General features: G+C 40.3%; 1 protein-coding gene across 8 annotated transcripts in view; it reads right to left on the bottom strand.

Moving 5' to 3' along the window:
- The window catches only part of Nubpl (NUBP iron-sulfur cluster assembly factor like), a 221995-nt gene that overhangs the window by 120121 nt on the left and 76979 nt on the right, over positions 1 to 24895 (bottom strand). For 6 of the 8 annotated variants that reach the window (XM_008764655.4, XM_039111969.2, XM_063261670.1 and 3 more), the window contains 2 exon segments: positions 21314 to 21353; positions 21029 to 21119 (listed from right to left, as the gene is read on the bottom strand). In XM_008764655.4, coding sequence (XP_008762877.1) covers positions 21029 to 21119; positions 21314 to 21353 — 131 coding nt within the window. 8 annotated transcript variants of the gene reach the window in all.

Here is a 24895-nt window from a genome sequence, read left to right as displayed (position 1 = left end):
TGGAGAAACCAAGATATTCCATGACAAAACCAAATTTACACAATATCTTTCTACAAATCCAGCACTACAAAGGATAATAAATGGTAAAGCCGAACATAAGGAGGCAAGCTATACCCTAGAAGAAGCAAGAAACTAATCGTCTTGGCAACAAAACAAAGAGAATGAAAGCACACAAACATAACCTCACATCCAAATATGAATATAAAGGGAAACAATAATCACTATTCCTTAATATCTCTCAATATCAATGGCCTCAACTCCCCAATAAAAAGACATAGATTAACAAACTGGATACGCAACGAGGACCCTGCATTCTGCTGCCTACAGGAAACACACCTCAGAGACAAAGACAAACACTACCTCAGAGTGAAAGGCTGGAAAACAACTTTCCAAGCAAATGGTCAGAAGAAGCAAGCTGGAGTAGCCATTCTAATATCAAATAAAATCAATTTCCAACTAAAAGTCATCAAAAAAGATAAGGAAGGACACTTCATATTCATCAAAGGAAAAATCAACCAAGATGAACTCTCAATCCTAAATATCTATGCCCCAAATACAAGGGCACCTACATACGTAAAAGAAACCTTACTAAAGCTCAAAACACACATTGCACCTCACACAATAATAGTGGGAGATTTCAACACCCCACTCTCATCAATGGACAGATCATGGAAACAGAAATTAAACAGTGATGTCGACAGACTAAGAGAAGTCATGAGCCAAATGGACTTAACGGATATTTATAGAACATTCTATCCTAAAGCAAAAGGATATACCTTCTTCTCAGCTCCTCATGGTACTTTCTCCAAAATTGACCATATAATTGGTCAAAAAACGGGCCTCAACAGGTACAGAAAGATAGAAATAATCCCACGCGTGCTATCGGACCACCACGGCCTAAAACTGGTCTTCAATAACAATAAGGGAAGAATGCCCACATATACGTGGAAATTGAACAATGCTCTACTCAATGATAACCTGGTCAAGGAAGAAATAAAGAAAGAAATTAAAAACTTCTTAGAATTTAATGAAAACGAAGGTACAACATACCCAAACTTATGGGACACAATGAAAGCTTTTCTAAGAGGAAAACTCATAGCGCTGAGTGCCTGCAGAAAGAAACAGGAAAGAGCATATGTCAGCAGCTTGACAGCACACCTAAAAGCTCTAGAACAAAAAGAAGCAAATACACCCAGGAGGAGTAGAAGGCAGGAAATAATCAAACTCAGAGCTGAAATCAACCAAGTAGAAACAAAAAGGACCATAGAAAGAATCAACAGAACCAAAAGTTGGTTCTTTGAGAAAATCAACAAGATAGATAAACCCTTAGCCAGACTAACGAGAGGACACAGAGAGTGTGTCCAAATTAACAAAATCAGAAATGAAAAGGGAGACATAACTACAGATTCGGAGGAAATTCAAAAAATCATCAGATCTTACTATAAAAACCTATATTCAACAAAATTTGAAAATCTTCAGGAAATGGACAATTTCCTAGACAGATACCAGGTATCGAAGTTAAATCAGGAACAGATAAACCAGTTAAACAACCCCATAACTCCTAAGGAAATAGAAGCAGTCATTAAAGGTCTCCCAACCAAAAAGAGCCCAGGTCCAGACGGGTTTAGTGCAGAATTCTATCAAACCTTCATAGAAGACCTCATACCAATATTATCCAAACTATTCCACAAAATTGAAACAGATGGAGCCCTACCGAATTCCTTCTACGAAGCCACAATTACTCTTATACCTAAACCACACAAAGACACAACAAAGAAAGAGAACTTCAGACCAATTTCCCTTATGAATATCGACGCAAAAATACTCAATAAAATTCTGGCAAACCGAATTCAAGAGCACATCAAAACAATCATCCACCATGATCAAGTAGGCTTCATCCCAGGCATGCAGGGATGGTTTAATATACGGAAAACCATCAACGTGATCCATCATATAAACAAACTGAAAGAACAGAACCACATGATCATTTCATTAGATGCTGAGAAAGCATTTGACAAAATTCAACACCCCTTCATGATAAAAGTCCTGGAAAGAATAGGAATTCAAGGCCCATACCTAAACATAGTAAAAGCCATATACAGCAAACCAGTTGCTAACATTAAACTAAATGGAGAGAAACTTGAAGCAATCCCACTAAAATCAGGGACTAGACAAGGCTGCCCACTCTCTCCCTACTTATTCAATATAGTTCTTGAAGTTCTAGCCAGAGCAATCAGACAACAAAAGGAGATCAAAGGGATACAGATCGGAATAGAAGAGGTCAAAATATCACTATTTGCAGATGACATGATAGTATATTTAAGTGATCCCAAAAGTTCCACCAGAGAACTACTAAAGCTGATAAACAACTTCAGCAAAGTGGCTGGGTATAAAATTAACTCAAATAAATCAGTTGCCTTCCTCTATACAAAAGAGAAACAAGCCGAGAAAGAAATTAGGGAAACGACAACCTTCATAATAGACCCAAATAATATAAAGTACCTCGGTGTGACTTTAACCAAGCAAGTAAAAGATCTGTACAATAAGAACTTCAAGACACTGAGGAAAGAAATTGAAGAAGACCTCAGAAGATGGAAAGATCTCCCATGCTCATGGATTGGCAGGATTAATATAGTAAAAATGGCCATTTTACCAAAAGCAATCTACAGATTCAATGCAATCCCCATCAAAATACCAATCCAATTCTTCAAAGAGTTAGACAGAACAATTTGCAAATTCATCTGGAATAACAAAAAACCCAGGATAGCTAAAGCTATCCTCAACAATAAAAGGACTTCAGGGGGAATCACTATCCCTGAACTCAAGCAGTATTACAGAGCAATAGTGATAAAAACTGCATGGTATTGGTACAGAGACAGACAGATAGACCAATGGAATAGAATTGAAGACCCAGAAATGAACCCACACACCTATGGTCACTTGATTTTTGACAATGGAGCCAAAACCATCCAATGGAAAAAAGATAGCATTTTCAGCAAATGGTGCTGGTTCAACTGGAGGGCAACATGTAGAAGAATGCAGATCGATCCATGCTTATCACCCTGTACAAAGCTTAAGTCCAAGTGGATCAAGGATCTCCACATCAAACCAGACACACTCAAACTAATAGAAGAAAAACTAGGGAAGCATCTGGAACACATAGGCACTGGAAAAAATTTCCTGAACAAAACACCAATGGCTTATGCTCTAAGATCAAGAATCGACAAATGGGATCTCATAAAACTGCAAAACTTCTGTAAGGCAAAGGACACTGTGGTTAGGACAAAACGGCAACCAACAGATTGGGAAAAGATCTTTACCAATCCTACAACAGATAGAGGCCTTATATCCAAAATATACAAAGAACTCAAGAAGTTAGACTGCAGGGAAACAAATAACCCTATTAAAAAATGGGGTTCAGAGCTAAACAAAGAATTCACAGCTGAGGAATGCCGAATGGCTGAGAAACACCTAAAGAAATGTTCAACATCTTTAGTCATAAGGGAAATGCAAATCAAAACAACCCTGAGATTCCACCTCACACCAGTCAGAATGGCTAAGATCAAAAACTCAGGTGACAGCAGATGCTGGAGAGGATGTGGAGAAAGAGGAACACTCCTCCATTGTTGGTGGGATTGCAGACTGGTAAAACCATTCTGGAAATCAGTCTGGAGGTTACTCAGAAAATTGGACATTGAACTGCCTGAGGATCCAGCTATACCTCTCTTGGGCATATACCCAAAAGATGCCTCAACATATAAAAGAGACACGTGCTCCACTATGTTCATCGCAGCCTTATTTATAATAGCCAGAAAATGGAAAGAACCCAGATGCCCTTCAACAGAGGATTGGATACAGAAAATGTGGTACATCTACACAATGGAATATTACTCAGCTATCAAAAACAACGACTTTATGAAATTCGTAGGCAAATGGTTGGAACTGGAAAATATCATCCTGAGTGAGCTAACCCAATCACAGAAAGACATACATGGTATGCACTCATTGATAAGTGGCTATTAGCCCAAATGCTTGAATTACCCTAGATCCCTAGAACAAACGAAACTCAAGACGGATGATCAAAATGTGAATGCTTCACTCCTTCTTTAAATGAGGAAAAAGAATACCCCTGGCAGGGAAGGGAGAGGCAAAGATTAAAACAGAGACTGTAGGAACACCCATTCAGAGCCTGCCCCACATGTGGCCCATACATATACAGCCACCCAATTAGACAAGATGGATGAAGCAAAGAAGTGCAGACCGACAGGAGCCGGATGTAGATCGCTCCTGAGAGACACAGCCAGAATACAGCAAATACAGAGGTGAATGCCAGCAGCAAACCACTGAACTGAGAATAGGTCCCCTATTGAAGGAATCAGAGAAAGAACTGGAAGAGCTTGAAGGGGCTCGAGACCCCAAAAGTACAACAATGCCAAGCAACCAGAGCTTCCAGGGACTAAGCCACTACCTAAAAACTATACATGGACTGACCCTGGACTCTGACCCCATAGGTAGCAATGAATATCCTAGTAAGAGCACCAGTGGAAGGGGAAGCCCTGGGTCCTGCTAAGACTGAACCCCCAGTCAACTAGTCTATGGGGGGAGGGCGGCAATGGGGGGAGGGTTGGGAGGGGAACACCCATAAGGAAGGGGAGGGGGGAGGGGGATGTTTGCCCGGAAACTGGGAAAGGGAATAACACTCGAAATGTATATAAGAAATACTCAAGTTAATAAAAAAAAAAAAAACAGAGACTGAAGGAACACCCATTCAGAGCCTGCCCCACATATGACCCATACATATACAGCCACCCAATTAGAGAAGATGGACGAAGCAAAGAAGTGCAGGCCTACAGGAACCGGATGTAGATCGCTCCTGAGAGACACAGCCAGAATACAGCAAATACAGAGGCGAATGCCAGCAGCAAACCACTGAACTGAGAATAGGCCCCCGTTGAAGGAATCAGAGAAAGAACTGGAAGAGCTTGAAGGGGCTCGAGACCCCAAAAGTACAACAATGTCAAGCAACCAGAGCTTCCAGGGACTAAGCCACTACCTAAAGACTATACATGGACTGACCCTGGACTCTGACCCCATAGGTAGCAATGAATATCCTAGTAAGAGCACCAGTGGAAGGGGAAGCCCTGGGTCCTGCTAAGACTGAACCCCCAGTGAACTAGACTATGGGGGGAGGGCGGCAATGGGGGGAGGGTTGGGAGGGGAACACCCATAAGGAAAGGGAGGGGGGAGGGGGATGTTTGCCCGGAAACCGGGAAAGGGAATAACACTTGAAATGTATATAAGAAATACACAAGTTAATAAAAAAAAAAAATGTGAATGCTTCACTCCTTCCTTAAATGAGGAAAAAGAATACCCTTGGCAGGGAAGGGAGAGGCAAAGATTAAAACAGAGACTGAAGGAACACCCATTTAGAGCCTGCCCCACATATGACCCATACATATACAGCCACCCAATTAGAGAAGATGGACGAAGCAAAGAAGTGTAGGCCTACAGGAACCGGATGTAGATCGCTCCTGAGAGACACAGCCAGAATACAGCAAATACAGAGGCGAATGCCAGCAGCAAACCACTGAACTGAGAATAGGTCCCCCGTTGAAGGAATCAGAGAAAGAACTGGAAGAGCTTGAAGGGGCTCGAGACCCCAAAAGTACAACAATGTCAAGCAACCAGAGCTTCCAGGGACTAAGCCACTACCTAAAGACTATACATGGACTGACCCTGGACTCTGACCCCATAGGTAGCAATGAATATCCTAGTAAGAGCACCAGTGGAAGGGGAAGCCCTGGGTCCTGCTAAGACTGAACCCCCAGTGAACTAGACTATGGGGGGAGGGCGGCAATGGGGGGAGGGTTGGGAGGGGAACACCCATAAGGAAAGGGAGGGGGGAGGGGGATGTTTGCCCGGAAACCCGGAAAGGGAATAACACTTGAAATGTATATAAGAAATACTCAAGTTAATAAAAAAAAAATTAAAAAATAAAAAAAATTAAAAAAAACTTCCTCCAAAAACATATTACCTTTGTTATTAATTACCTGTGTTAAAAAATGCAATTATGGGGAATGAAGATGGGTATTTAAATAATGAATACCAAAGTAAGGAGATTTACAAAGATATTTTCTCAGAAACAACCCCTATTATGAAGTATAGGGCCAGAAGGCTATATAGGTAAGAGGAAGCCTGACAACCAGAGTCAGATTCCCAGCACCCACAGAGTGGAAGGAGAACCAACTCCTATAAATTGTTCTCTGGCCTCCATACACAGTATGTCCATATCCAATACACCCATATACAGAAAAATAAATATATAATGTTTAGATTATTAAATTCATAACAAAAGTTTCAACCAGATTATAAAAAGAAAACTCAATCATTTTAGTATCATTTTGTATTTCAGAAATTATGCAATTATGTTTTTATTTATTTAAGAGGAAATACAGGACTATTAAAACTTGAGATGTGCACTTTAGTTAAAAGCCCAGAGGCATACTATGGCCCCCTGGCTTAGTTACTTATTGTACCTTCTCTTGCCTCAGTTTCCTCATTTTTAAAATCAGTGTAGTACTATTAGAATTTGTGGGTTAAAAGAAATAGTATATGTAAATAAAATCAGGTTTGACACATACAAGTAGTTATTAATATGTATATTTTAGGAAGAATACATTTAATTTGATCTATTTAATTGATGCTTTCTATATTCAAGTAACACTTGAGATTTTGACTCTACCAATATACAAACTATAAAAACCTAATATTGGTTTACATGGCCACATAGGTAGGACATAAATACACAGGCACATGAGAGAAATAACAACAGTTAGGAAGATTTTTTAAAAGGTCATTTGCCATTTATTTTGTTGGATGACTTATAAACACCAGTGGCATTTGTAAAGCACCCATCAAACACCTATGAATGAAACAATACAGTTACTACTCTCTACTGTAATAAGAACACAACATTAGCAGTGTCTTGAAGGTTGATAGTAGGCAAAAGGATCTTTGGTTTCACAACTTTACTATTTACAGCAATAGTCTCAAAATCTGATTGAAGGAAGGTATAAAGCAATGAAGGAAGCTGTCTTTAAAAGTAATACTGACAGTCTTTCAAATGATTGACAACAGGAGAATTTGCTTTAGGAAAAAATAATATATCTGGCAGCCTTTGAGTAAGTGATAAGGGGGAAAATAACATTGGTAGTCGGGACATACACAAAGCAAGTTTCAACAGAAAGAAATAATAACAGAAAGAAAATTAAAATTACACCCTGCATACTATCTTACCACCATAAACTAAACTGGATTTCAACAATAAGTAAAAACAACAAAAAGATTACAAACTCATTGAAACTGAACAACTCTACCCAATGAAAAATGGGTCAAGAACTGAATTAGAGACTTTTTAAAATTGAATGAAAATGAATATACAACATTCTCAAACTGATGGCACACATTACAAAGGTTCTAAGAGGCAACTTCACAGAACTAAATGCCTACACTAAAACATTGGGGGAGACCTCACACTTAACAGCACACCTGAAAGCTCTAGGACAAAAAAGAATAAATCACACTCAAAAGGAGAAGATGGCAAGAAATAATCAAACTCAGGGATGATATCAATAAAACAGAAACAAAAATATAAAGAATAAATGAATTAAAGAGCTGGTTCTTTAGACACTTAATAAGAGTGACTAACACCTATGCAAATTCACTAAAAGGTATGGAGAGATTATTCAAACTAACAAAATTAGAGATAGAAAGAAGGACATAACAACAGGCACTGAGGAAGTCCAAAAGAATCATAAGAGCAGACATTAAAAAACTATACTCCATCAAATTGGAAAGTCTAAAAGAAACAGATAATTTTCTCAATATATAACACTTAACAAAGTTAATTCAAGATCAGGCAAGCAATCTAAACAGACTAATAAGCCCTAGTGAAATAGAAGCAATCTATTAAAATTCTCACAAACAAAGAAGCTCAGGGCCAGATGGTTTTAGCACAGAATTCTACCAAACTTTCAAGGAAGAGTTAATGCCAATATTCCTCAAGTTACTCCACAAACTAGAAACAGAAAGAGCATTGACCAATTCATTTTATGAAGCCACAGTTACTCTGATACACAAACCTCATAAAGACTCAACCACAAAAGAAAATGGCAGATCAATTTCCCTTAAGAACATAGGTGCAAAAATAGTCAATAAAATACTTGCAAACCAAATCCAGGAACGCATCAAAAAGATCATCCGCCAATACTAAGTAGGCTTCATCCCAGAGATGCACAGATGGTTCAATATACAAAAATCAGTAGATGTGATCCACTGTATAAACAAACTGAAAAGGAAAAAAACCTCACATGATTATCTCACTAGATGTAGAAAAGGCCTTTGACAAAATCCAATCCTCCTCCATGATAAAAGTCCTGGGGAGATTAGATACAAGGGACATACCTCAACATAATAAAGGCAATTTACAGCAAGCCAATAGCTAACATCAACTTAAATTAAGAAAAACTCAAAGCAATTCCACTAAAATCAGGACTAAGACAAGGCTGTCCACTCTCTCCATATCTCTTCATTACAGTACTTGAAGTCTTAGCTAGAGCACTAAGACAACTGAGGGAGATGAGGGGATATAAATTGGGAAGGAAGACATCAAAGTAAGCTGGGCAAGGCAAGATGAGCAAGCCAGTTAGCAGACTTTCTCCATGGTCACTACTTTGGTTCTTGCCTCCCAGTTCCCAACTTTACCTCTGCCCTGGAATCCCTTGATAAGGGTCTGTGCTGTGAAACACTAAGAAAGATAAATCACGTCTTCCCCTGAGCTCTCCAAGCAACAGAAACCAAACTAAACAAGTGATAAAGATCAAAGTATCAGCATTCAAATAATCACCAGGAAAAGATACTGCATCTCATCACAGCTAAATAACCATGGTCTTAAGATGTCTCTACTTTCTGTAGCATCCAGGAAAAAAAGCTAAAATTAAAAGACATGGTAACAGTGACACTGAGACAATGTCATGATGTTATTTATTATAAAATTCACTCTAATTTCAGAAATATTAAAAATGGAAATCAATGTACCTGAAGAGTAACAATTTTAGTATCTGCCTAGGAAGAACAATTTTCGCCCTATGAAGCCCCATACCATAGCTCCTCAGAGCCTTCTTAGGATCTGTTCAAGACTCCATGCGGTTTGAGAAACTCCAGCAGGACTCAGACATCTGACTCTGATCCTGATCCTTCATCTGCACCCAGAGACAAGGTAAGCCTTTGCCTGTCCACCAGAGATCACAGCTCTGAGGTTTCCTAGAGGATCAGGAAGTAATCTTACATGACCTTCAAAAGGGCTTCTTCACTATCACTGCAGTAGACAAGACATAATTACTCCTGCCACACAGACTCAGTTAAAACCATCCCAAGTTATTCTTCAACATCTATACAAAAACAAAAAAAAAAGGATTGACTAAAAAAAGTGATGAATTCTTCTGGACATATCTAAGAGAAAAATGTTGTGTTATATAAAGGTTTTAGCAATTAGCTTTTTTTAAAATTGATTCATTTCTAAGGGAAATTATTTTAGCCTTACTTGTTTCTACTGCTAATGAATTACGATTATATTTTTCACCCTCCTTTGATCAGTATACTCCACTGGTGAAGCACAGTTTGTAACAACACTTAATTTTGTACTAATTTGACTGCTGGTCTTCATTAAATAAGAGACTGCCATTTTATCATTTCTCAAAAAAAAAAAAAAAAAAAAAAAAAAAAGACAGTGAGACTCCCATTAGAGCTACAGTCATAACCCACCATACAAAATGGCTGTTCCTCGGCTTCTACGTCATTACTTTGCTCTGGTACATAAACAAGAAGGAAATGGGAAAGGTTTGCAGGTTGGCAATGGTAACTTCTATTTCAGGTATTTGTTGATTTTTTTTCTACACTCAGGCCTGGTATTGGACCACACTCTGTTGTGCTCTAATCTCTCTTACATAACTTACGTAGTTAGATATCAGGAACAACAATAACTGGAATCTGTTGTTAAAGTTTGTATCTTCGGATCTAAGAAAAACTGAAACGGGACAATGCTCTGATGTGAGTAAGGATGACTCTCCGTACTCACTTGGTGACAATAAAAGCCGATATGACGGGTGGGATGGCTAGTCCTGGTTGTCAGCTTGACTATGTCTGGAATGAAATGGAGAGTACACCTGTGGTCCAGATCTTGACACAAGCTTCTAACCATGAAAAGCTTAGGCACAGGCAAGGTAGTACATGCCTTTAATCCCAGGAGACTGAGGAAAGGAAATCTCTGAGTTCAAGGTCAGCCTGGGACAAAGCAAGTTCCAGATCCAGGTATGGTAGTACACTCCTTTAATCTGAGCCACACCTCCTGCTGGAGACCTCGGTAAGGACACTGGAAGAAGGAAGACTCAGTCTTCGCCTGCGTGCACTTGCCAGTACATCTGTTGGAACCCACTTAATCTTCAGACGAGAGCTTCTACAGAAGACCAGTGACTCACGGACTGAGCAACTACTAAGACTCTTGGAACTCCCATCCACAGCTGCCCATCGTTGGGTTAGTTAGACTACAGACTGTAAGTCATCACAATAAATTCCCTTAATATACTGTGATATTCCATAACTTCTGTGACTCTAGAGAGCCCTGACTAGTACAATGGGATAAAGCCCTGGCAGGCCCAGTGCCCCTCTCCTTAGGCAGCACCTGTGTTAACAATGGGGGAACAAAGCCTTACCCTGAGCTCACAGCCTGAGAAGGCCTACCAACAGCTCAGAACACATTTGCCACTGGAAGTTATTCCCAAGACAGGCAAATGCTTTGGGCCGGGAAGTGTGGAAGAGAACCAAGGTAAGAAACATAATATGGTAGTTAAAAGTTCTACAGAACAAGAATAAGAAAAAAGGTAAGAAGACCAAATTTGCCACCGAAGTCAATGTGAAGAAACAGCTACTGGCATAGCAAGTAGGGGGACAAAAGATGACACGCTAGTTTTAGTATGCAGGATAGTACAAGATCTGCAGAGACCTAAAGCCCAAGGAAATAATCATGGCCAAGAAGAGTAAAATACCTTCATCTGTAAAGGAGCCCACAGCGGGACTGATGTGAGGCCAACTGGGGGACATAGAGCTGCAGCCTGACTCAAGCACATGTAATCAGAATGATGGCACATGGCCTCCCCTGAGCTCCCAGGTCAGGGTGCTCCCAGTCCCACAAACTGCTCAGACTAACACTACACAGAAAGGAGTGACTCACGCAGCAAAGCAGTAACACTCCCTTTTCCCATCTGACTGCTTTGCTTTGTTTCTGTCACTTTATCACAAAAATTACCCTTCTAGCACTTCAGATTACTAAAGTAGTTTTACTAGGTAAAAAATGTCTCTACCCCTGCCTTAATGGGGTCAGAGACAGATGCAGATTGGTGAAGGAATGACAGATCTACTCTAATGCTTGAGCAATTTAGTATAAATGACTTAGAAACAGTCGGTGCTAGCCTAAAAACCTGCAGTAGCTCGTGGTCCTAGACTGGATCACATCAACATGCGGAAACAGCTGCAGCACAGTGCTCACGGCTCCATACAGAAGCAGGGTCATCACTGTGAGGTGAGGTCTCTCATGTAAGTCATCCAATAACTAACAGGGAGAAGGCATTTCAGTAGGAAGAAATAATAGCAATTAATATCATAGGCTGCTTCTAACTCCTCTGACAACCTGTTCTTTGGGAGCTGACCACCAGGTTTCTTCTCTGACATGAAATGTTAAATAAGACGTCAACATCTGCTATCCTATAGCAACCCCGCCAGCCATGGTGCTCAACATACATGATAACTTGTTAAGTTCCAGCCTTAATTGTCTCAAGTAAAACATTGCCCAACAGTGGGTAAAGGGACCCAAATCCCAGTCTATGTAAATGTCATAAAAGTAGGTTTGTAACTAAAAGTTTCACTTTACAACTGTGATGCCCACAACCAGGTCTTGCGCATTCTTCCATTTACGGCAAGTAATCAACACGCAAACAGTGAATGTGAATGGCTGATGAGGACAAAGAGGCTTAGGACATAGGAAAAAATTACCTCGTATCAGCAAAATAAATAATTGCTTAAGAAATGAATGCATAATCTCTAAAAGAATACTCAAACCAGACTTCTTACTGGTAATATGCCTTTTAAAAATATCTCAAAGAAGCTGGCATGGTGATGAACACCTTTGATCCCGACACTCACAAGGCAGAGGCTGGCAGATCTCTGCGTTTAAGGCCAGCCTGTTCTACAGAATGAGTTACATGACAGTCAGAGCTATGTAGGGCTAAATAAACAAATAAATAACACAAAGAATGGCTTTATTCATAGTATATTTTTATAGTCTTCTTCTAATCTATACTTTTAAAATGGAAAGAAAAACTGGGCTCAGCATTAGCCTTAGACTACGTTTTCAAAGAAATCTAATAAGAATAATTGAGCTAGTCTATCCAGAAACCATGCTTCTTTTTTTTTTTTTTTTTAAAGATCTTATTCTTAAAGTACAAGTTTTAGGTGCCTGAAAGACTTCTTTATGTCCATCTGAATCAATATTCTTAATTCTTTTTTTGTTTGTTTTGGTTTGGGGGGAGTTACGTTTTTATTTTTAAAATCATCATATACATGTTAAAAGATAGCATACACATAGGACATATGTAAAAATATTTTTTGCAATTCTGCCACCTCCTTGTCCACACCCATCCCCCACATAGACCCGTGTAGCCTCTCCCCTCTCAGTCTCTTCCTCTTTCTTTCTTCCTTCTTTCTCTCTACCTTCCTCCCTCTCTCCCTCCCTCCTTTCTTTCTTTCTTCTTCCTTCCTTCCTTCCTACCTGAGGACTTAGTGTTCTGCCCGATACCGTGCCTGAATAAGAAGTAGTGTATCCAGTTGTAATGCTCGTATAGTAACAAGTGTTACTGAGGCATCTGTGAGATCACTTGCCACACTCCAGTTTCTGGGTGCTACACTATGACTCTTACTTCAGTAGCTCTACTCAGCTGGCGGAGCAGAGGACTGTAGTATTCTTGATTCTAAATGCTTCAGAGAGATCCATCAAATCACTTCTAATTATGATGGGCAGCTGATGAAATGTGAATATGGTCGGAACCAACTGACCGCAATGACACCCAGTGACTTCCCCTGCAAGTGAATGTGTCCCAGAGAACCTGTGCCCTGAAAGGCAATACATCTCTTGGTGTGCTTAGACATAACTAATAGTCCCCATCTAGCAGACTTGTCCTAAAATGTCATTTAGTATTGTATCTCTTTGCCTAATTGTCTAAGAACCTTTGAAAGTTACAGTATTACAAAGTATTTTATATTACTTATATGTCAAAAGAAGAAAACTGGATAATCTTCTTAGAACTGGCTGACCATGAATGATGACGACAAAGAAATTCATGCACTGCGGTGTGTCCTCCCTGCCTTTGTTGTAAGTCACAGCTATCACTACTGTCCATCAGAAAGAATGCTAGAACTTGACTCAGTTAAACGCAAATACTTACAACTACTAACCCTAAGCTGAACTCTGACAGAAGCCTCCCTGTAATCTGCGGGTATAATAATGAATGTGATAGAAAAAACAGCTGGCATCAACCAGATAATACATGCTTTTGCTATGTGGAATTCATACTGAAATAGTACTGCTAATAAAACTTTATATATTATTTCCACAAAACATTGATCTAATTACCTAATAAACCTCTATTCTTGCCAACATTAAATACAGAGAAGAACTTGGTTGTTAATTTAACACTGGGAAAAACAGGCCTATTATAGCTTTTTGTATAATCACTTACCATTTGCAAAACTATGTATCGAACTCATTTGGCCCTTCCCACGAGATGTACTTCGGGGAGTTCAAACATTTTCTTTTTTCATTTTATACCGGATTAAGCAGAGTTTAGCCCAACTCAAAGGAAAAATTCTTCAGCAAACCAAGGGCTGGGAGCATTCCTTATTGAAAAGTGAAATTCCATTGTCAGGGAAATCACTAATTCCAACTATCAAGGGGAAAAGTCTCGTTCCTATTGCAGGATCAGCTAAAATGAACCGCTTCTCTAGTTGCTAGGAAACAACCACTCATTATATGCCATTATCAGAGCCCTAGAGGAAAAAACTGGCATCTGCTCCACATTTGGGATATGAGAGTCTGAACCTCTGAAACTACTGCCAAAATCCGAGGCACTGAGTATGCACTGTGTCGAGGCTGGGGGGTGGGGAGGGTCCCCATCTAGAAGACTTGGAAGTCTTCCCTTCACCGCTTCTTTTACTAATGACTAAGATTATTTTTTTCCAGTACCCTACATTTCCAAACTTAAAGATTCGATGGAAAAGAAAAAAAAGACTTCCTCAGGAATCTTAACAGAGAAACTAAAAACCACTTGTTATTCATGGCATGAAAGACACTAAACTGTTCTACCTTTAAAGATTAAGATCAAAACAGAAAATAAGAGCATCGCAAACCTGAGGGGAAGAAGAGGAAACAGTAATAAACTCAGGACTGATATGGCATTCCAGCGTGTCTCTGCCTGGTTTTCTGCCTTTATATCCTGACATACTTTTCTGTTGTGGCTGGGAGCGCAGAGAGGCCTTCTACAGTAGATTAGGCTGCCTCTCTGTAGGCGAAGGCTCCCCACTTCCGGTCTTGGTGAAAAGAGACAGTCCATGGTTCTAAACAGTTTATTGCCATGGTGGAAAGTGGACAAGTAAAACCATACCCCCTTTCTGAGGATGGGTCTCAGATTAAATACCTTTTGCAGGGAGGAATGTCTGGGAAGGGAAGCTTATTGGCTAAGCCCTCCAGGCCTCTAGGTACTCATTAGGATGGAGAACCCTGTTTTGAGCCTATGTGACCTCTGGTCACATCTCTTTTATGTGGGAAGCATGGCATGTGTTCCAACTCAGGAGTCAGGCAGGGAGCTGGGAGTCGCCTAAGCCTTAGGTGTGTGCCCACTGGGTCTCCAGGTCTCGACCTGTTCTGCCTCACCAAACTTCCTGGCATGGTTTTATGTCCCACACTCTCTCAAACATACACCATATTTATTTGACAATCTTCTCCCTTCCTTTTAACAGATGAGATTCCAAGAAGATCGGGTGAACACATACAGATATTCTACTAGATATTAGCAAGTTGAAACTTCCAGTCCTATCACTTGTGCACTCTGAGAAATTAAGATATCCTCAGAAGCTAATGTAAACTGGTTAAGTAGCTGACAAACGATCCTTCACTACATTAGAATGATGCTAACAGGGTGCTACCACACAGTAACTCTTCCTACCTCCTATTCATGGTCAGGGCATTGCAGTGACTCTTGGCTGCATATGAACTAAATAATAGTCCTTGGTATAACATTGAATTTGCTCTTCCAATCTCTTTCCTGTTCCCATATTAACAGGACCACTTCCTACGAAGGCTGCAAGATATAGAAAAAAATTATAGGAAACGTATTTAAATATCAGATTCCTCTTAAAAGTGTGTTATGGACATGTGCTAAATTATCCCTTATATCCTAGTATTCAAACTACCTGAGTATCCCAGTTATCCAGCAACTTGGCTCCTACTCTACTGTGTGATGCCTTGATCCTTGACTCTTTTCTCTGTGTATCAGACCTGACTTTCCTCACATAACCTCACTTCCAAATTCTATTTAATTTATATAATAAAATAACATTTTTAAAATTAGCCTCAGATTTCTAATGTCCTTACTTCTCTAAACACAGCCTGATATAGCTGTCTCCTGAGAGGCTCAGTCAGAGCATGACAAATACAGAGGCAGATGCTTGCAGCCAACCATTGAACTGAGAACAGGATTCCCACTGGAGGAGTTAGAGAAAGGATTGAAAGAGCTGAAAGGGCCCAACCGCATAAGAACAACAATGCCAACCAACCAGAGCTCCCAGGGACTAAACCACCACCCAAAGACTATACATGGACTGACCCATAGCTCCAGCTGCATATATAATAGAGCATGGCCTTGTTGGGCACCAATGGAAGAAGAACCCCTTGGTCCTGCCAAGGGTCAACCCTCCCAGTGTAAGGGAATGTCAGAGCAGGGAGGCAGGAAGGGGTGAGTAGATAGGTGGGGGAACACCCTAGTAGAAGGGGGGGGGGCTCATGGACTGGAAACCGTAAGGGGATAACATTTGAATTTGGTAATAAAAAAAAAAGAAAAAGGAAAGAAATGAGTGGAATTGGGGTGGCTGGTGTGAAATTTACAAAAATCCACAAAAATAACATTAAATACATATATAAAATGAAATTGATGTTTCATGGTCGGGGGTATGGCTCAATAAGATTGCTTAACACATTCTGAGTTTGATCCAGGATTGAGAGGTAGAGTTAAAACGAAAAGAAATGTTTTAAGTTACATGAGAACTATATCAGTTAGAACAATGAAACAGCTCACAAGAATGGCTTAGGAAGAAGGTTTACTCAGGCTTACATGTCTAGGGTACACCCCACTGTAGGCTCACATGTCTAGGGTATGCCCCACTGTGTGCTCACATGTCTAGGGTATGCCCCACTGTGTGTTCATATGTCTAAGGTACACCCCCACTGTGGGCTCACATGTCTAGGGTACACCCCACTGTGTGCTCACATGTCTAGGGTACACCCCACTGTGTGCTCACATATCTAGGGTACACCCCACTGTGGGCTCACACCCCACTGTGGTAGGAGGTCATGGGAGCATGAGCTTTAAGCAGTCAATCTCACTGAAACCACAGTCGGGAAGTAGAAAAGGATGAACGTGCTCAGTCCACCTGCCCTGCTCTGTCAGTCTGGGCCCCCAGCATGTATTATGATGCTGCCCATGTTTAGTGTGAATCTTCCCACCTCAGCCTAATCCACAGAGTACCTCGCAAACACACTCAAACCTGCCTTGGCAGTCAGTATTGACCATGGCAATGCAGTCACAGGATTGTCAGAATCAGGCAAACTTCAAAATGACAAGTTTGCCAGAGACAGGAAAAAGAATTCAAAACAATAAATAGGTCAGTTCACAAAGAAGGTGTGACAATTCTAAACATGTGTGTGTAATAATGGAGCTTTCAAATATGTATAGTAAAATCTAAACCTCCTTTCACTTACAAAATTATAGAATGACAAGACAAAAAGTATCAACAGACATCAACAACACTGCCAAGAATCAACAGACATCAACAACACTGCCAATAACTCTAATCTAAATGAAAACTACAGAACATGGCCATGGTTACTTTAAAGTACACCCTACACATCCAAAGTACCTGCTACAGTCCTATAAGACACATTCTCTACCCAAAGAATATAATGAAGATCTCAGAGACCCTACAGTGCTGAGAAGCTGATTATACCTCATACATCCAGAGAGAACAGGAGGAAATGGATTAGAAATTGAAAGACCCCCGGAGCGGGGAGACCCTCAGTCAAGTCTCGGGATGACAGGACCCCCCAAGAACTCACACAAGACCATCCTTGCTATAATCACACGAGGTTTATTGATAGGAACCAGTGCACTGGGGTCGAGACTCGTATCCCACGCAGGGGGACAGGAGTTTGACGCCTTCTCCAGTAGGAGGAGGGATATTTAAAGGAAGAAGCCACAACCCAAGAGGGCAGGGATGGTGTCATGTGAAAAATCACAAGGAGAAGCTTCCAATCTCTCAAGATTGCTTAACTTTATGGTCCGCTAGTTCCTAGGAGAAGCTTCCTTTTATCTTTACTAGGTTGGGATCACCATTCTAAGGGCCTTATCTTAAACCCTTTTATTTGGATCCTTTTACTTACAGGCAGGGTCTAGAATCTGAGGTATTTAGGGCTTCTTAGAGGTGAGATAGCATTTCTAAACTTCTGACTTTTGGGCTGCATTTTTTATTCTTTCAAAATGAATTTGAACTGATTAACAATGAAAACCTGAAGAAAAATCACAATTTGTAGAACTCTAAGCAAATCCTAGAGATAAAAGTACTATGCTTTTTTTTGTTGTTTGGGGTGGGGAGGGGAGTGTGCGTGTGTGGGTGTGTGTGCATGTGTGCGTTTGTTTTATTTGGGGAGGGGATTGCAAGGACAAAAGGCAGATATGAGGAAACGGAGATAGTGAGTGAGACTGAGGATGTGATATGAAACTCACAAAATAATCAATAAAAAGGTTTTTGTTGTTGTTGTTGTTTTTCTTTTCTTTTTTCTGGAGCTGGGGACCGAACCCAGGGCCTTGCGCTTGCTAGGCAAGGGCTCTACCACTGAGCTAAATCCCCAACCCCAAAAAGTTTTTTTTTAAGTAGATTTCCCACTCAAAAAAAAAAAAAAAAGTAGATCCTTAATTACTTGTATTTTAAAGAGAATAAATCTCCAGGGGGCTGGAGAGATGGTGGCTAAGAATGCTTACTGCTCTTGCAAAGGACCTGGGTTTAATTTCCTGTGCTCACACTGCGGCTCACAACCACCTGCAACTCCAATTGCAGAGCATCGGATACCCTCTGTGGTTCGGATACCCTCTGGGGTTCAGAGACCCTCTGTGGTTCGGAGACCCTCTGTGGTTCGGAGACCCTCTGGGGTTCGGAGACCCTCTGGGGTTCGGAGACCCTCTGGGGTTCAGAGACCCTCTGTGGTTCGGACACCCTCTGTGGTTCGGAGACCTTCTGTGGTTCAGAGACCCTCTGGGGTTCAGAGACCCTCTGGGGTTCAGAGACCCTCTGTGGTTCGCCCTGGAGTTATCTGTATTTTGATGCTAATTCTGCTGCCACAAGGACAGGTGCATAGTCACTACTCAGGACTCACATGACTCCACCAGAACCTTCTCCCCATTTAATTTGTAAAATACAGGTGAGGGCAGGTACGGGATAAAAGGAGGCCTGTCACTGGATGAGAAGGAAGGATGGGCGAGAGAAAAGTTTGAAGGAAGAGGAGGCGACTGGAACAGAAAGAGGGAGAGAGAGAAGGGACAGGGAGAGTGACCAACATACAACATGGAAGGTGACGATAAGATTCCAGGTTGCTATTAATATTCTGAAGGGGTGGATGTGTACTGGGCTTTGTATGTTTAGGTGGGCAATTATATCTTATCAATTGGGTCAAAGGTTATTGTGTTGTGTGGTTTTTTATGTGGAGAATTGAGTTTGGGAGAGTGTGTGGCGGCAGAGGGGCCAATGGGATGTGTGTTTCTGGCATGGAATCCTGCCTTGGGAACTAGATGGGTAGAGAGATTGCTGCCAGGCTCAGAGAGGGGCCTTTGGCAGTGTGATATGGGACGGAGCAGAGCGGGTAAGAAGCTTTGCTGACTGAGAATTAAGATATCCAGCAGATATCTTGGGACACTGCGGTGTCAGACTTAGAGCAGGCAACATCTTTGTCTTTTTTTTTTATATTTTTACAACAATAACCCTCTTCTGGCCTGTGTAGACTCCTATACATACATGATGCACATAAATTCATACAAGTTCATACCTGTATACAAAATTTTAAAAACGAATCCTTAAAACCCAGTGACCTAAGTTTCTACTTTAAGATGCTAGAAAAAGAACCATAAATTAAGCCTCGATAATCAAAAGCAGGAGAATGATGAACAGCCAGAAAGTCATACAACAGTGCACATAGAATACAGAATATTTGAAGCACAGAGTATGAGCAAATCACTATTTAGAAATAGAGAAGTTATTGCCACATGTTATAGCCAACTTAAAATATAACAAAGGAGTTCATGATCAAATTTCCCACATAATACAACTTGCTTCTTTTCCCCAAACCCTTTAAAGATTTCTAAACTGAGCTTTTTGCCAAAAGGTGAGGATGAGTAAACTCAGCTGACCGAAGCGCTCAGATAGTGACTGCCTTAGGTCTCACCTGTACAGGGCAGGAGACTGACTGTGTTTTCTTTATTCTCTCTATAGATAGGTAGATAGATAGGTAGATAGATAGATAGATAGATAGATAGATAGATAGATAGATAGATAGATAGGTAGATAGATAGGTAGATAGAGATAGATATAGATAGATAGATAGATAGATAGATAGATAGATAGATAGATAGATAGATAGAGATAGATATATCAGCAATATGTATATGTTATAAATATCAGCAATAGAGAAAAGACAGGTTAGGACCAAGCACAGAGGATCGGTGAGGAGGGGCATTGAGTCACATGACTATAACAACAACAGGATCTGGATGGAAAGAAGAGGAAATGCAGCCAAAGGCTTAACATTGGAACAGTACAAGGACTCTGATTCACTAACACAAGCACTGGAAAGACAAAGATGTTATAGTGAAAAAAGAATCTCAGAGATCATGGCCTATTCATTAGTTGCACAATTATCTGACAATAACAATGGAAATATTTGTCATTATAGTAAACAAGCCATAGCATGACACCAGAGCCAATGCAGAGTCCAAACACATAAAAGGTAACTGTAACTGGTGACAGATTCGATAGTTACCTAAAATAAGACTATAACCTTTCACCCACAGAGACAAAGTAGTTTATTCTAAGCAAACTACAAATGAAATATAGTCTACCTGGTAAATTTAAGTTATGTGATATCCTTTGATAGGAATGAAGTTGACTGAACATGTAATAAATATACACCTGCAGAATTGCATGCTGTAAAAATAATAATAAACACGCTTGTTGTAAAAGAGTTTACATAACAAGAACTATCAAGGCTCTATATATATTCATCTACAACTGAATAATTTCTACACGGTCCTGATAATTCATAACTAACTACTGCATAATTAACCATGAGTCTAAAAAGACAGGAAAATAGACTACAACAGACTCAGAAGACATACAGAGAAGACAACAGATTGCTACAGCAAGATGCGGCAGGAAGGCTAAGGAGGCAAAGTCTAGCCTCTGTAAGACGTCAGTCAGCACACATTCCACATATCAGGTTCCTCTGTCAGATATGCTGACCATAAATTTTAACAATTCTTACAGCAGCAAATGCATCAACTGCATCCTTGGCAAAGTAAAATAATATTGAATGCTTCTTTCTTACCTGTCTCAGTAGCTTCTCAATGGCTGACATTACCATAAGGCCTCTCCAAACAAGTGGTGCAGTCTCTTCAACCAAAAAGCCCATCGACATACTGCAACAGTAATACAGAAGTGTAACTCTTGTACAAGTTAACAGTATTCTTTTCAAAGTAAAAACTTTTTTTTTTTTTTGGTTCTTTTTTTCGGAGCTGGGGACTGAACCCAGGGCCTTGCGCTTCCTAGGCAAGCGCTCTACCACTGAGCTAAATCCCCAACCCCAAGTAAAAACTTTTAAAAATATACTCACCAAGCAATACCATAATTCAAAAGAGGCCTCATTAGGTTATCTGGAGTAAGACGGAAAGATCTCTGTTAGAAGACATTGACATTGCACATAAGCACTTTCTTCACTTTATACACATGTGCTTTGTAGAACAGTTAATCTGGGCTAACTTACGTATGCGTTGCTGCTTACATTTATTATTTCTTTGTAGCTAGAACACTTAAGTCTACTTTCAGCAATTTTGATGTACATAATAATATTGTACAATAAATTACTGAACTGTGCCCCTGCCTAAATGGTACGACGTGTCCTTTGATAAGAAACCATGTACTCTTGGATTAAAATCATTTCTGTTCTTATTCTCCCTGGTAAGGATTAATCTTCTTGCCACTTGCCTGGTTAGAATCACCTTGGAAACTGCTCTGACTGTGTCTAGAAGGGTGTTTCCATGGAAGCTTAAGGACAATGGAAGACCCACCCTGAATGTAGGCTGCACTAAGCCCTGTGCAAAGGTCCTGGCTGGATAAAAAGGAGCAAGAAGAGACCTCTAACATCCATTGCTGCACTGTGGTCAGTCACATCGCAATCCTGTTGTCACACTGTCTCTACCCCAAGGAACTAAATCTCCTCACACCAGGCCCAAAGAAACCTCTCCTCCTGTGAATTGCTTTTTGTCAGGTATTCTGTAACAAGAATACGAAAAATTACTAATACAATCCTCCTTTCAAAAAGTATTAGGACTTCATCTCTCTCTGACATCAAACTTCCCTGACAGGTCTTGTCCTACTACATGCATTGTGCCAGGCCTTAGCCCAGAGAATCCATCTGACCCTACCATCCACGTGCCCACCCCAGTGCCTGGTTCTCTCCCAGGTCCCACATCCACTTCAGGCAGTACCACTCCCAATCTCCAAGTTTTGGCCAGAACACACATTATCTTCAACCTCCAGACTTCGGCTAGGATCCACAACCTGCTACCAGCAGAGATGCAATCCTACCACCTGACTTCATCCCTCCTCTGCCAATCCAGCCTCCAGGCTCAGTCATCTTACAATGGGACCCAGCCCAGGAAGCCCATCAATTCCTACCCAGTGTGAACACTGTCCAATCCTCAGATGTAGGATGCATGCCACATCTCATGCCCTGGCCTACTCTGGTCAGCACAGGAAGCTGTCCCAGTGTTCTATAACTGGAGCACATCCTTTATACCAGACTAGTCCCTTGTATCCACTGGACTTTATCACACCCACACCATATCCAACCATAGGGCCTATCCTGAACTATAAACCCTGGGCTCTATCCCAGTCTGCTGTGTTACTTTCAGACACAGAACTAACAAAAACAGTCCATATGCCTAGGTCTCAGTTCAAAAGCATAAACAACGCAAGGCCCTGGGTTCGGTCCCCAGCTCCGAAAAAAAAAAAAGAACCAAAAAAAAAAAAAAGCATAAACAATATGAAATCAAGATCAAGCACAATCAAGTTCAAGTAGCCCCCAAAAATATCCACCACTCCTACAGAAATGTTCTGCAATAAGAATGCTTAAAATACAGAATTTAAAAGAACAGAGACATCATCAAAGAGTTCAAAACATTTAAAGAAGATACAAAGAAACAGCTCAACAAATTTAAAAAGAATAAACTTTTTAAAATACCTATGTGAATGATGACCAAGACAAACCTAAGACTGCATGAAATATGCATAAAATTCAGAATTTGAAAACTCAATTTGAAAATTTCAATGTAAGACAGAAATACTGAAAAGAGCTCAAGCAGAGATGTAAATGGAATTTAAAACACAATAACCCAATAAGAAGACTCAAGGGAAAGCTTAACAAGTAAAATGGATCACATAGAAGTTAAAACAACCAGGACTCAAAACTAAAACAGTAATCAGAACACACAAAGAATAAAATTTTTTTAAGCAATGAAAAGGAACATGCAGGAATTGTGGGCCACAATGAAAAGATCAGATCCTCACATTACAGGCAGAGCAGAGAGAAAAGAATCCCAAGTCAATGGCGTAGACCAGATGTTCAACAACACCAAGGAAGAAAGCCACTAAACTAAGGAAAGACATACCATACAAATACAAGAACATGAGAACACCAGATAGACAAGACAAGAAACTGCCCACAGTATATCACAGTTAAAAACTAAGTATACATAACCAAGAAAGAGTACCAAATGCTGCAAGGGGGGAAATAGAAGTCACACAGAGAGAAAAACCCGTCCATCAGTATAACAGCTAATTCCTCAATGGGAACTTCGAAGATCACAATTACCAATCTACCTATTTTAACAAGTAAAACTATATGCCATGGTTAAAGGGCAAAGAAAAACCTTCCAAGATACAAACAGCATATAAAAAACTTATATCTACCAAACCCTTTGCTCTGAATACCCTATTTTCTCCAATTTATAGGTAAACCGGACAAAAAAATGAATAGAGAAACATCGATATTAAGTAAATACCATCCTTAATTGTTCAGGAGTATTCTAGCTATCTTGAGGGTTTTTTGTTTTTCATAGGAAGTTAAGAATTATCCTTCGAAGGTCTGTAAAGAATTGTGTTTTAATAAAAGAAATGCTGGAGGCGTCAGTATCCCTGACTTTAAGCTGTACTGCAGAGCTATGGTAGTGAAAAGAAACACGTAGTACCGTCATAACAAACACACTGATGAATGAAATCAATGAAGACCCAGACACTCAAACAGATATGGACACCTTGCTTTTGATAAAGAATCCAAAACTGCACAATGGACAAAAGAAAGGATCTCCAACAGATGGTGCTGGTCAGATGGACGTCTGCATGTAAAAGAATGCAGATAGATCCAGATTTATCACCTGCACACACTTAAGTCCAAATGCATAAAGGACCTCAGAATAAAACCAGACAACCTGAACCTGACAGGAAAGAAAGACGGAAACAACCTTGAACATACTGTCACAGGAGACAACTTTCTAAACAGAACACCTGTAGCACAGCCACAAGATCAACAATTAATAAATGGGTTGTCATAAAACTGAAAAACTTCTATTAGTCGAAGAACAACATCAATCAGACAAAAATGAAGCCTATGGAATAGGAAAAGATTTTTACCACCTCCATATCTGATACAGGTCTAATGTCCAAAATATATAAAGAACTTAAAAACTGGGTACTAAAAAACCAAATAATCCAATTTAAAAATGAGGTACAGATCCAAGTGGAATTACTAATGGAAAGACTCCAATGACTAAAACATACTTAACAAAATGTTCAGTATCTTTAGCCATCAGGGAAATGCAAACCAAACCTTAACTGGAATTCCATCGTATACCTGTAAGAGTGGCTAACATCAAAGAACACAAATGACAGCTCACACTGGCAGGGCTGCAGAGCAAGGGGAACACTCCTCCACGGCTGCGGGAGTGCCGACTAGTACAACCACCATGGAAATCAATGTGGTGGTTCCTCAGAACACTGGAAATCCATCTACTTCCATCAATTTACTTCAAACCACTCCTGTGCAAACACTCAAATGACGCTCCATCCCACCACAGAGACACTTGCTCAACTACGTTTGTAATGACTTTATTCATAACAGGCAGAAACTGGAAACAAC

This window comes from Rattus norvegicus, chromosome 6, assembly GCF_036323735.1.
Source record: "Rattus norvegicus strain BN/NHsdMcwi chromosome 6, GRCr8, whole genome shotgun sequence".
In the NCBI taxonomy this organism is placed as follows: Eukaryota; Metazoa; Chordata; class Mammalia; order Rodentia; family Muridae; genus Rattus; species Rattus norvegicus.
The sequence above is the reverse complement of the archived record's forward strand: the minus strand, read 5'-3'. Positions and strand labels throughout refer to the sequence as shown.